This window comes from Sminthopsis crassicaudata, chromosome 6 (genome assembly GCF_048593235.1).
Source record: "Sminthopsis crassicaudata isolate SCR6 chromosome 6, ASM4859323v1, whole genome shotgun sequence".
In the NCBI taxonomy this organism is placed as follows: Eukaryota; Metazoa; Chordata; class Mammalia; order Dasyuromorphia; family Dasyuridae; genus Sminthopsis; species Sminthopsis crassicaudata.
This window is the reverse complement of record NC_133622.1, coordinates 490128-502822: the sequence shown is the minus strand read 5'-3', so window position 1 is coordinate 502822 and position 12695 is coordinate 490128. Positions and strand designations below refer to the sequence as shown.

Here is a 12695-nt window from a genome sequence, read left to right as displayed (position 1 = left end):
TGACTAGCCAGTATACTTTCATGTGAACAGAGCTCCTGATGGCCAAGAGAAAAATTCTCAGGTTTCTTTCTGCATCTATCTCAAACACAGCAGCTTCCTGAAAGAGCTGTCTGAAGGAAAATTCCCCGGAAACCGTCGCCAAAAGGCAGAGCTGCCAAGTCAGTGAGAAAAAGCCTGCAAGCCTCCAGAATGAAAGTGCAGTACAAGTCAAGTACCAAGGAGCCACCATTAGGACAAGACACAATTTGGCAGCAACTTTCATTAAGGAGCAGAGAACTTGGAACAGGATATGACAGAAGGCAAAGGACCTGACCCTATGGCAAATTATGAAGGAAAAATGAATGGAATGCTTTCAGAGGAAAAGCACCTTTAATGAAAGTCCTTCCAAGCATTCCTAAGGAAAAGACCACAAATGTAGAAAACTGACAAAGTTCAGACCCATGAGGAGAAATACAAAATATAATCCAGAATGAACTAGCCTCAGGGACTCAAAATAGAAGGAACAACTAGTTCCCTCTGATTCCTATTTGGGCTCCCAGCGGAAATCAAAGTAGAGTAAAGCTGGGAGGGGTTTGTTATATCTGGATGATCTTAAGCAGAGACTGGGAAGAGGGTGGAGAGAAAGGAGGACTAAGAAATGTCTTTGGCAAGGAGGATCTTAGATTTGACATCTCTACAAACAAAGGCCTGGGGACATCTGAGCCTCAGTCATCTAGTCAAAGGAAGGAAGAATTCCCAGGACATAGGCAGATGAAGGGAGAAATGCACTTTATTTCCCAGTGCATTGAGTGGACTCAGTTCTATCTGTACATCCAGTTAGCATCTTGTTGACCTCAGGATCAGCTAGAGTCAGGATCAGCAAAAGTCCTTGGTTTTTAGGGGGAGAAATAAAGGAGACAGACAAATCTCCACCAAGGCTCGCCACCAACCCCTTTTCTCCTCATAGTCCTTGTCCAAAGTGACTCTGGCTTGTCCTACTCTACCCCCTAATCCCTCTTACAATTATCTGTATACACCAAAAGATGGAGCCAGAACAGAATTGTGAGAAGGGCCATATTCCAAGCATATGCTAATAGAATATTGTCCAATCGGTAATTAGCCGTAAGTGTTGTCTGATTCCAGTGCACCTATTCAGAGTTTCAGCCCTTTACATCTATCCACTATAGTCTTCCAAGTCAACCCAGGAGCTGCTGCAGCCTAGAGGAATCATAATATCCAAGAACCTGAAGTTCCATGATACACTAATGTGTATTAACTTCTTTTTCTCCCAGTTATTGAACTCTGCCAGTTCCCGGCACTCTGCGCAGGGGAGCCTAATTAATCTGGCAAAAGAAACAGTTGATATAGTACTTTGAGGCCCCGGAACAATAGAGGTGAGGATGAGAATCTCAGCAGCCTCTTTTAAACAGGAGAGATTGGTCCCTGTGCCAGGGCAGATCTTAGAAGCACCAGAGCAGCAGGATGGCCCAGAGCTCTGGGTACTAGAATTGCTGAGCTTGGACGCAAGGCCCTTCTCAGTGCTTATTAGCAGGAGCCAAGGAATGGTCAAGGGGGGAGTTTGAGGGAGACCTGAGAAGGCTTGGGGGACCAGTGGCAGGAAGAAAGGAGCAACCCAGAGGGATAGTTTTTACTCTGATGACCAGGAGAAGGGCTGGGGAAACTTCCAGGCTCTGCTCCCAACATGAACAGGACAAATTCTGCTTGAAGGGTTTTCTAGGAGCTTCAGGGGATCATGGCAGAGGAAACCAAGAGGAGGGGGGAGACTTTGGATGGGAAAAGGTACATGAAGTGGTGGACCTCATCAGTGCCTTATAATGAGGAGGAACATGGAAACAAATGGTGAAGTGGGAGGTATGTGTGTGTGTGTGTATGTCTGTCCATCTTGGGTCCCAAGTTGCCAAGGGTGCAAGGATGCAGTTGGGCAGGGCACTGTTACTACTGGGTTCCCCTGTTTTTGTACAGAAATGACCCATACATCAGGCCCAGACAGCTCCACAGCCCGTCCTCCATGACTAGAGAAATGGCTGTGACTACTGCTATCGGTCAGGTCTGGGACGGACTGCACTCACCTGAGGAGGTCCGAGGCTCCCAGGGCCCATTCCCTCCGGCTCCAGGCTCCCTGTGGAGGTAGCAAACACCCAGAGTAACTCCTTTTTCTCAAGTTCCTCCTGTTGGTCTCTGGTCTTCATCTCAGGGTCTTGCTGCTACCATACTTGAGGGGCCCAGAAAAGTGACAACAGCCAAAGCTCTTCCTAACAAAGGTCACAGCTAACGATGGGGGGCTTTAATTTTAACTCTCTCTGAAAACCCAGAGAAAGCCAGGAGCCCCAGAGGAGTCCCTCCCTTCTTTCCCTCTGCATGGAAAAGCCCAGCTTCCCCCATCCTGGTCCCAGGCTGCCTGCCTTTGACTTCATGGCCTGGGAGAATGGGGTTTGGGCCCCTGACAGTAAAACTGTTCTAATTTTGCCCCACTTTTGCTGTTTCCCTTTGACCCAATTCTTGGGCCAGTCCTAGGTGGCCAGAAGAAGCTGGACAGGGAGAAGCATCCCAGAGGAGGAGAGGACTTCCCCTCTTTTTCTCTTCAGGAGGCAAACCTATAGGAACTCCTGTCTGAGTGTGAGGTCCTCCAGGAGTTACAAAGTCACTGGCCCTGCCCCTGGGGGAGAGAGTGCACCCTAAAGAACAATATCAAGAGGGTCAGAATTGGGAAGGGAGGTTGTCTGAAGACTGCTCTCCTTTTATTTCTTTTCTCCTTCCTCTCTCCATCCTTCTACCGAGAAACAAGGGTGTTTGGGATCCCAGGTGAGAGACCTGCCAGCCTCCACAGCTCCCGAGTCAGAGCTCTCCCCCTCCACCCCCAGTGTTCCTCTGCCTGCCTCCCCTCCACCCAAATAACACACATACTATTCTGGACAACACAGTAACTGCTTTGGCTATGAAGGAGCAAAACTGGGGAGGTGGAGGATGGGGAGGGCTTTGGAATGGAACCCCCAGGAAAGGCCCAAGGTAATCCTGAGCCTGGGAGACAAAATGCCATCTAGCATTCAACTCTGAGGGCTCGGAGGGAAGAGGGGCCAGGGAAGCAGGAGGTTTGGAGATTAGGGCTGGAGACTGGGAGGAAAGACAGACCAAAGGAGATCATGGAAGTCAGGGCTGATGGGGGTTGTTATCCCTTTAAGAAACTATAGTCTTTTCAGATTGATTTATTCCTTTCTGCTTCCCAACCCCTCCTAGCTGATACATCGTCAATACAAGAAGCTAGGACCTTTGATTCACAAATGCTGGTCAAAAGCACCCCTTTGAAGTCCAATAGGAGAAGTGGGCCCCCATGGGATCTGAGGCAACTTGGGCTGTCCCAGCCCCAACTGTAATGATCTCCTCAGGTTTCCCAACCCCCACCAAGAAAATTCTAGCCCTCACTGAAACCCTGCTAGGACCCAACTTGGGACTCCATTCCAGATTCCTTTAGCTAAATCTTTCATTATTAAAGAGCCAAGCTGGAGTCCTCACTTCCCAGAGGGTCGAAACATGCCAGCACCATGCCTGGCACCAAGGACTCTCTGCCCACAGGAACACTGTTTCTGGTGCCCTTGTCTCTATACTTAACATCCCTTACTAATTAGACTTTAATTTTACTTCCAAACCCCATAATAAACCTCTTTTATCAATCTAGATTTTCAGGCCTTATAAAATCCTTTAAAGGGGAATCTTGCCCAGCTACTAGACCTCATTTAACTCCCTATCCTTGCTACGAATTCAAAGGGGTTGCAGGGGAGCTCTATTGGACTCCCTGTACCCCAAACCTGCTACTATACCTCAATTTCATTTGGGTACCCCAAATCCAGACCTCCTCAAGGGCCAGTGGGGGGAGAAGTGGTGGGCAGCTGAGCCTGGGAAAGTAGGAAGACTGTGGGCTGAGGTGTAGCTAGGAGTTGGGGAGGAATGCTGGGACTTCTGGTAGAGCTCAGGCTTGGAGTAAGGCAGGACAGCTGAATCTCTAACAAAGAGATGGGATGGCTGCGTCCTGATCAGAAGGGTGACATTATGGACAGTCTGAATCTGGGAAAGTGTGACCCAGTGGGAATCTGGGCAAGTTTGGGAAGTGATTCGGAGTCTGGAAAAGGTTAAGGATTGGAGTGTTCATCCTACAGGCAGTCTTGGTAGAAAGATTTGCTCCTGGTAGATCTGGAGGTCATGTACCCCAAGGTCAAAAGAGACCCAAAGGCCAGGGCAGCCAGTGGGAGCCGGAAATGTGGGGCATGCGGGCTCCGACCTACCTGGGAGCTGCAAGCACAGGCTTCGGTGCAGGAATGCCAAGAGAACTCAGCTCCAGAGGAAAAAAAAGAGGAGAGCCCCGAGCTCACCTGGGGAAAAGGGGAGAGAGCTGAGTTCCCAAGGGGAAAAGGGGAGAGAGCTGAGCTCGTGGGGGGGGGGGGCAAGGGGAGAGAGCTGAGTTCCCAAGGGGAAAAGGGGAGAGAGCTGAGCTCGCCCGGGGGGGGGGGGAGGGGGAAGGGGAGAGAGCTGAGTTCCCAAGGGGAAAAGGGGAGAGAGCTGAGCTCGCCGGGAGGGGGGGGGAAGGGGAGAGAGCTGAGTTCCCAAGGAGAAAAGGGGAGAGAGCTGAGCTCGCCGGGAGGGGGGGGGAAGGGGAGAGAGCTGAGTTCCCAAGGAGAAAAGGGGAGAGAGCTGAGCTCGCGGGGGGGAAAAGGGGAGAGAGCTGAGTTCCCAAGGGGAAAAGGGGAGAGAGCTGAGTTTTAAGGGGAAAAGGGGAGAGAGCTGAGTTCCCAAGGGGAAAAGGGGAGAGAGCTGAGCTCGCGGGGGGGGGGGGGAAAAGGGGAGAGAGCTGAGTTCCCAAGGGGGAAAGGGGAGAGAGCTGAGTTTTAAGGGGAAAAGGGGAGAGAGCTGAGTTCCCAAGGGGAAAAGGGGAGAGAGCTGAGCTCGCGGGGGGGGAAAAGGGGAGAGAGCTGAGTTCCCAAGGGGAAAAGGGGAGAGAGCTGAGCTCGCCGGGAGGGGGGGGGAAGGGGAGAGAGCTGAGTTCCCAAGGAGAAAAGGGGAGAGAGCTGAGCTCGCCGGGAGGGGGGGGGAAGGGGAGAGAGCTGAGTTCCCAAGGAGAAAAGGGGAGAGAGCTGAGTTTTAAGGGGAAAAGGGGAGAGAGCTGAGTTCCCAAGGGGAAAAGGGGAGAGAGCTGAGTTTTAAGGGGAAAAGGGGAGAGAGCTGAGTTCCCAAGGGGAAAAGGGGAGAGAGCTGAGCTCGCGGGGGGGGGAAAAGGGGAGAGAGCTGAGTTCCCAAGGGGGAAAGGGGAGAGAGCTGAGTTTTAAGGGGAAAAGGGGAGAGAGCTGAGTTCCCAAGGGGAAAAGGGGAGAGAGCTGAGCTCGCGGGGGGGGGGGGGGGAAAGGGGAGAGAGCTGAGTTCCCAAGGGGGAAAGGGGAGAGAGCTGAGCTCGCGGGGGGGGGGGGGGAAGGGGAGAGAGCTGAGTTCCCAAGGGGAAAAGGGGAGAGAGCTGAGCTCGCGGGGGGGGAAAAGGGGAGAGAGCTGAGTTCCCAAGGGGAAAAGGGGAGAGAGCTGAGTTTTAAGGGGAAAAGGGGAGAGAGCTGAGTTCCCAAGGGGAAAAGGGGAGAGAGCTGAGCTCGCGGGGGGGGGGGAAAGGGGAGAGAGCTGAGTTCCCAAGGGGGAAAGGGGAGAGAGCTGAGTTTTAAGGGGAAAAGGGGAGAGAGCTGAGTTCCCAAGGGGAAAAGGGGAGAGAGCTGAGCTCGCGGGGGGGGGAAAAGGGGAGAGAGCTGAGTTCCCAAGGGGAAAAGGGGAGAGAGCTGAGTTTTAAGGGGAAAAGGGGAGAGAGCTGAGTTCCCAAGGGGAAAAGGGGAGAGAGCTGAGCTCGCGGGGGGGAAAAGGGGAGAGAGCTGAGCTTGCCGGGAGGGGGGGGGAAGGGGAGAGAGCTGAGTTCCCAAGGGGAAAAGGGGAGAGAGCTGAGTTCCCAAGGGGAAAAGGGGAGAGAGCTGAGTTTTAAGGGGAAAAGGGGAGAGAGCTGAGCTCGCGGGGGGGGGGGGGGAAGGGGAGAGAGCTGAGTTCCCAAGGGGAAAAGGGGAGAGAGCTGAGTTTTAAGGGGAAAAGGGGAGAGAGCTGAGTTCCCAAGGGGAAAAGGGGAGAGAGCTGAGCTCGCGGGGGGGGGGGGGGGGGAAGGGGAGAGAGCTGAGTTCCCAAGGGGAAAAGGGGAGAGAGCTGAGTTTTAAGGGGAAAAGGGGAGAGAGCTGAGTTCCCAAGGGGAAAAGGGGAGAGAGCTGAGTTTTAAGGGGAAAAGGGGAGAGAGCTGAGTTCCCAAGGGGAAAAGGGGAGAGAGCTGAGTTTTAAGGGGAAAAGGGGAGAGAGCTGAGTTCGCAGGGAGAAAGGGGTCGAAAGCTGAGCTCGCCGGGGAAAAGGAGACCAAAGGAAATCGCAGGAATAAACGGGGAGGGGCCTGAGCAACTCTGAAAAAAGGGAGACAGACCAAAACTCCCAGGGAAGGCAGAGCGGTTTCCACAGCATCGAAGACAAAGGTGGCCGGAAAGCAGAGGGATCCCAGTTCGGACTTCCGGTTTCCGGACAGCCCAGTTTGCGAGGGTCTTCCTGGAATCAAGAGTCCCGCCCAGTCCTTCCCCCAAGATGCTTCAGTCTTTTCCTCCAATCACACCCGGAGCCTGGACTTCAGGGCTCCCAGAGCCTCTCCCACCTTAGTCCTGCCCCCCTCACAAAAAGATTCCTGCCCTAAACTCTTCCCAGACCCCCAGAGTCCTCCTGGGTCACCCGTCTGGCCCCCAGGCTGGTCCTCTCTGAGAGCTCCTCCTCCCACACTCACACCCCCAAAATTAGCCCCCAAAGGTGTCTAAAGGATGGATAAGGGATCCACAGATGCCAACAGGGTTGCCATCGTGAGGAAAGTCAGCCTCCATTACTTATGGAGGGACAGCTTTAAGCAGAGAGATTTCCTGGAAATGGGGACAACTTGACCATGGTGTGGACAGAATCAGGGACACCCTCCTAGAAGGGAGGAAGGCAGTGATATAGAACCACATCAGGACAGTCCTGGTGAAGGAGGGAGTTCTGCAACCAAGAGATGGAGAGTAGAGGGTGAATCCCAGGCAGAGAAAGTGCAACTCAGAGCGTGAAGCACCTCCAGGTATAAGTGTTTACCTCTGGCACTGCTATGGGACAAGAAGCCTTTGGGGATTCCCACATCAACCGAGAAATCAAATAGATGCCTTTTCAGTTGCCTTTTTTGTGCACTGATGTCTGATTTGTTGGGACAGGCTCCTGCGTGGCCCGTGTTTAAGGGGGCTTTTCCAGTGCTACAGAGTTGTATTCAGGCACATCTGTGGTCACAGGAGCTCTGAATATAGCATTCAAATAAAGCTGCAATTACAATGCATGAGATGTAGTGAGCCAAGGTGAGGGCACATATTGCCGATTATGCCCTGGATACAGAGTGAAAGTTGAGTTTCTAGAGAGACCCCTGTGTGATGCACCCTGCAAGTAAGGGTCTGTAAAACCTGATACTAAGATCATTAGTTCTTTTTAAAAATTTTTTTTATATTTTTATAGCTTTTTATTTACAAAATATATACATGGGTAATTTTTCAGCACTGACATTTGCAAAAGCTTTTGTTGCAACTTTTCCCCTCCTTCCCCCCATCCCTCCCCCAGATGGCAGGTTGACCAATACATGTTAAATATGTTAAAGTATAAGTTAAATACAATATATGTATAAATCTCCATACAGTTATTTTGCTGTAAAAAAAGAATCGGACTTTGAAATAGTGTAAATTAGCCTGTGAAGGAAATAAAAAATGCAGGCGGACAAAAATAGAGGGATTAGGAATTCTATGTAGTGGTTCATAGTCATCTCCCAGAGTTCTTTCACTGTTGTAGCTGGTTCACTTCATTACTGCTCTGTTGGAACTGATTTGGTTTATTTCATTGTTGAATAGGGCCATCAGAATTGATTATCATATAGTATTGATGTTGAAGGATATAATGATCTCCTAGTCCTGCCCATTTCATCAGCAACAGTTCATGTAAGTCTCTCCAGGCTTTTCTGAAATCATCCTGTTGGTCATTTCTTACAGAACAATAATATTTCACAACATTCATATACCACAATTTATTCAGCCATTCTCCAATGGACGGGCATCCACTCAGTTTCCAGTTTCTGGCCACCACAAAGAGGGCTGCCACAAACCTTCTTGCACATACAGGTCCCTCTCCCTTCTTTAAAATCTCTTTGGGATACAAGCCCAGTAATAACACTGCTGGATCAAAGGGTATGCACAGTTTGATAACTTTTTGAGCACAGTTCCAAATCACTCTCCATAGTGGCTGGACATATTCACAATTCCAACAACAATGTAGCAGTGTCCCCTTTTCCCCACATCCCCTCCAACATTCTGATTACTTATCCCTGTCATTCTAGTCAATCTGACAGGTGTGTAGTGGTTTTGATTTGCATTTCTCTGATTAATAATGACTTGGAGCATCTTTTCACATGGCTGGAAATAGTTTCAATTTCTTTGTCTGAGAATTGTCTCTTCATATTCTTTGAGCATTTGGAGAATGGCTTGATTTCTCATAAATTAGAGTCAATTCTCTATATATTTTGGAAATGAGGCCTTTGTCAGAACCTTTTATTGTAAAAATGTTTCCCCAGTTTATTGCTTCCCTTCTAATCTTGTCTGCATTAGTTTTGTTTGTACAAAAACTTTTCATTTTGATATAATCAAAATTTTCTATTTTGTGATCAGTAATGATCTCTAGTTCTTCTTTGGTCATAAATTCCTTCCTCTTCCACAGCTCTGAGAAGTAAATTATACCATCTTCTTCTATTTTACTTATAATCTCATTCTTTATGCCTAGGTCATGAACCCATTTTGAACTTATCTTGGTATATGGTGTTAATTGTGGTAAGACCATTAGTTCTGAGTTAATTTGTGCCTTTTTCACCTGGGTAGTTTTTCTTCTAAGGATTACTTTGGGAGTGTGAAGAGAAGGGGGATAGAAATAATGATAGAGGGCACTGGGTGCTTCCCTTACATAAGCAACTGCTTTATGAAGCAGACCAGGACAAGTGGCTGCTTTGCCTGGAGAGGTTCAGAAGTTTTGGAACAGGACCACCTACCTGGATTGCAGAACCTCTGGGTGACCTGAGCTTTCAAATCCAATGGTGTCCTGTAGGTTCTGCCATCTAGCAGGTGGTATTGCCCATTTAGGATGTGACAGGTGGAATCACAAGTACACAACCTTGAGTCTGTCTGAAGGGGGAGTGGTGAGCAGGACTTCAAAGGGACCTTTCCATCATGGCTCCAAGGAAGGTTCCAGCAGACCCAGTCACCAGACTGCTGAGCCTCATTTGAGATTCCTAAAGAATGGGACTGAGAGACAAGTTGGTAAGTCTCTGATAATGTCTGTAGACATTATCACAATAGAGTTCTGTAGGAGGGAGCATTAAGTTCTATGCTTCCAGCCATGGGTACAATGGTATCAAGGGTCCTGATATTATCTCATAAGGACCTAGCTTCTTCCTACCTAGCTCTTTCATGACTTTAATAAGGAAGGTTTTAAGTATCCCATAAACTCTTTTTCCCATCCTTGATGACTGGAGGGTGAAAGGCACAGTGTTAGTGCTGAGTGAATGACCAGGGTGAAAGCACCTTAGGTAATGAAGCTCTTATAAAATGGGTACATCTATTACTATCTATTTCTTTATGAAACCTACATAATGGAATGATTTTTCTTTTTTTTTTCCCTAATAAATTTATTTGTTCTTAATACACATGGCCTTATGAATGTTCTGGGGAGAGAAAAATCAGCGCTAAAGTGCAAAACCATTGAAGAGAATAAAAAGAAAAAAGCAGAGAACATAGCATGTGTTGATTTATATCCAGTCTCCATAGTTCTTTGTGTGGATCGGGTGTCATTGTCTGTGCAAAGTCTGTTGGGATTCGTTTGCATCCCTGAACCTCTGAGGAGGAGCAAGGCTTTCATAGTTGATCATCACCCATTCTGACTCTTACTGTGTACAACGAACTCCTGGTTCTGCTTGTTTGGCTCAGTGTCAGGTCAAGTAACTCCAAACCTTTACAAAACCAGCTTTTTCATCATTTTTACAGAACAATAATATTCCATTCCCTTCATGTGCCACACCCTGACTGGCTATTCCCTGATAGACAGACACATTTTGAGCCAAAACTGATGAAATCAAACTTCAGACAATGTTCATCCCCCTCTCTGTTTTCCCTCCATTTTTATAGGTCTTTTCTGCCTGTTCATATGACTTATTTAGTCTCATTATACTTCCCCTTTCCTATTCTTTCAGTAGACCTGATACTGTGTGCCCTCTCTGACTCCTTTCACCCCTCCCCCATAAAGAGTGGGGAAACTAGGAAGGAAAAGATTCAGGATCTTTGCTTATTGAATAACCAACTCTCTTCAAGAAAAACAGCACAGTTTTTCCAACATTTCCAAGACCTTAAACTGCATTCTTATCTTGATCTGCAGCCCTGATAACTGGGGATATGCCCATCCCTGGACCCTGCCTTACAGAAGAGCAGTGGTTCATTAAATCTACTAGATCTCAAGGCCTCTTGCCTCCCCTGACTTCTGAGTCCACACCCTTTAATCCCAACCCCAGGAGAAATTGGCTTTCCTGGAAATTAAGGGTGAAAGAGCTAGGCTACAAATGATCTTTTCTCTCAGCATTTTCTCCTATTTTTCTTTAATAGATGGGCCATTAGCTAAAGGGCCCATTCTCCTGAATGTCACCATCTCCACCCTTGATGACACCCCACTTTTAATCTGTTCCCAAGATCTGTTTTCTCTAGGCTTCATACTTTGGATGCTCAGCTGGCCTTCAGCCTGGAGAACATTGACTGGGGACAACTGACTGGGACACCCCCTCGATGCCCTGCTGCCATCCCCCACACCTCACGCCTCACCCCTGGCATAAAACCCCAAATCTCTACGACCCTTGTCAGCTCGAAGCAGTTAAGAGGAGACTGACTCCCCTTTCCCCACATGCATGTGGAGGTGATGGTTTGAGGAGGGAACAAGACAAGGGGACCCCACTACTCTGAAGATCTTCAACCTTGCCTTAAATGAAGGACACTGCCCCCAATTTTTTTTTCTTAAATGAATTTAAGTCTCAACTGTTTAAGGGGGGAAATGATAGGGGTTGAGGTCCCTTTGCGATTCCTTTCTGATTGCCCAACCCCCATGGCTGACCTTGATTCACAAATCCTGGTCAAAAGCACTCTTTTGAATACCCAGGCCCAGCCCCCACTATCTGCTCAGCTTCCCCCAACCCCCCCACCCTATCTGAGCTAACTGAAAAGCCTGCCAAGAACTTGGGGTACTGCCCACAATCCCCTTCTAGGTATAAAAGAGCTGAGCTGGAGCTCTTTGCAGGAGCCCTTCCCCCAAACATGGTATCCCACCGACCATGTAAGGGTTCCTGTCCTCCCAGTGGGCCCTTTGGTCCTGGCGTCTTTCTAACTGAATTTTACTTCCAAATTTCTACAATAAACCTTTTATTTATCAATCTAGGTTTTCGGGCCTGTGAATTCATTTACAGGGGACACTGCGCCTCATGGGATCTTTGTGCCGACAAACGGGGTTCCCCCTTTCCTATCTCTCATCAGGTTGAAACCTATTAGGGGCCAAAAAGTGAGAGCCAGGTGATTTGGGTTTTCACGGGGTATTTAAGCTCCCACTCCTAAGATTGCTGCCAACTGGAAGAGCTCTCTACCAAGAGAAAAGTTCAGGCATCAAGGAAGTTTAAAAACTTGCTATTACTAGAGCTGTCCCAAAATGAAATGAATCCCTTCCAGAGGAGTGGATTCCCTTCCCGAGGTGTTCTTCAAGCAGGGGGTGGATGACGACGTCTCACAAATGTAGAGATAAGGACTTTGAATCCTTGCTGTATACTTGGCTTTCTTCAGGTGAGTAACACAGAGGCTCTGTTATGCTTATAGCATATTCTCTGAAACTGTGAATCTGTTATGAATGTGTTACTTTTTTTCCTATCCCAGAACCATCATAGGCTATATCACTTCTTCCTTCATCCTTTATCAACAAAGATATTTAGTTTGTGTCCCAGAAAATGATGCATGGAAGAATTTAAGGAGATCCAAGTGAGAAGAGATTGCCTTTAGAGACATCAAGGAAAGTCTATAAAATGGTGTCTGGTTTGGGGTGGGGGTGGAATGTGTTGAGTTTAGTGAATGGCAAGTAGATCCATTTGGCTCAAATGAAGAGTAGATGAAAAGAAATGTGATGGAAAAATGTCTGGAATGATGGAGAGGAACTAGATGGTAGTGGGTTTTAAATGGCAATATAAGGAATTTTTTGTTTGTTTATTTTGTTTTTGTTAATACCTGTATCCTAGAGATACAATAGGGACACATTGAAGATTCTAGGGAAGGATTCTAAGATGGTCAGCCCTATGCTTGGCACAATAGGGTAAAGCATTATAGAAGGTTTTTGTTATTTCTCAATTGCCATTTACAGTTTTAAAGAGGTAACAGGTCTAAAAGAATTATCAAGAAGTTAAACATCTAGCAACCTTGCTTGTTCCCTCACAGACATTTTGACCACTGAAAATATTAATGAAATATTTCCAATGAGGGAAAGGAAAGGGGGAACCCCATTTCTCAGCGCATAGATAATCCCATGAGGCG

General features: G+C 48.0%; 1 protein-coding gene across 4 annotated transcripts in view; it reads right to left on the bottom strand.

Annotated features, from left to right (window-relative positions):
* The window catches only part of LOC141546283 (uncharacterized), an 80850-nt gene that overhangs the window by 9293 nt on the left and 58862 nt on the right, over positions 1 to 12695 (bottom strand). For 2 of the 4 annotated variants that reach the window (XM_074273969.1, XM_074273972.1), the window contains exons 1-3: positions 6479 to 6573; positions 4278 to 4364; positions 2070 to 2119 (exon numbers count right to left, since the gene is read on the bottom strand). In XM_074273969.1, the coding sequence (XP_074130070.1) occupies positions 2070 to 2099 (30 nt within the window). In that variant the 5' untranslated portion in view covers positions 2100 to 2119; positions 4278 to 4364; positions 6479 to 6573. Of the gene's footprint in view, positions 1 to 2069; positions 2120 to 4277; positions 4365 to 6478; positions 6574 to 12695 lie in introns of those variants that run through there. The other 2 variants (XM_074273970.1, XM_074273971.1) reach the window with 2 other exon arrangements.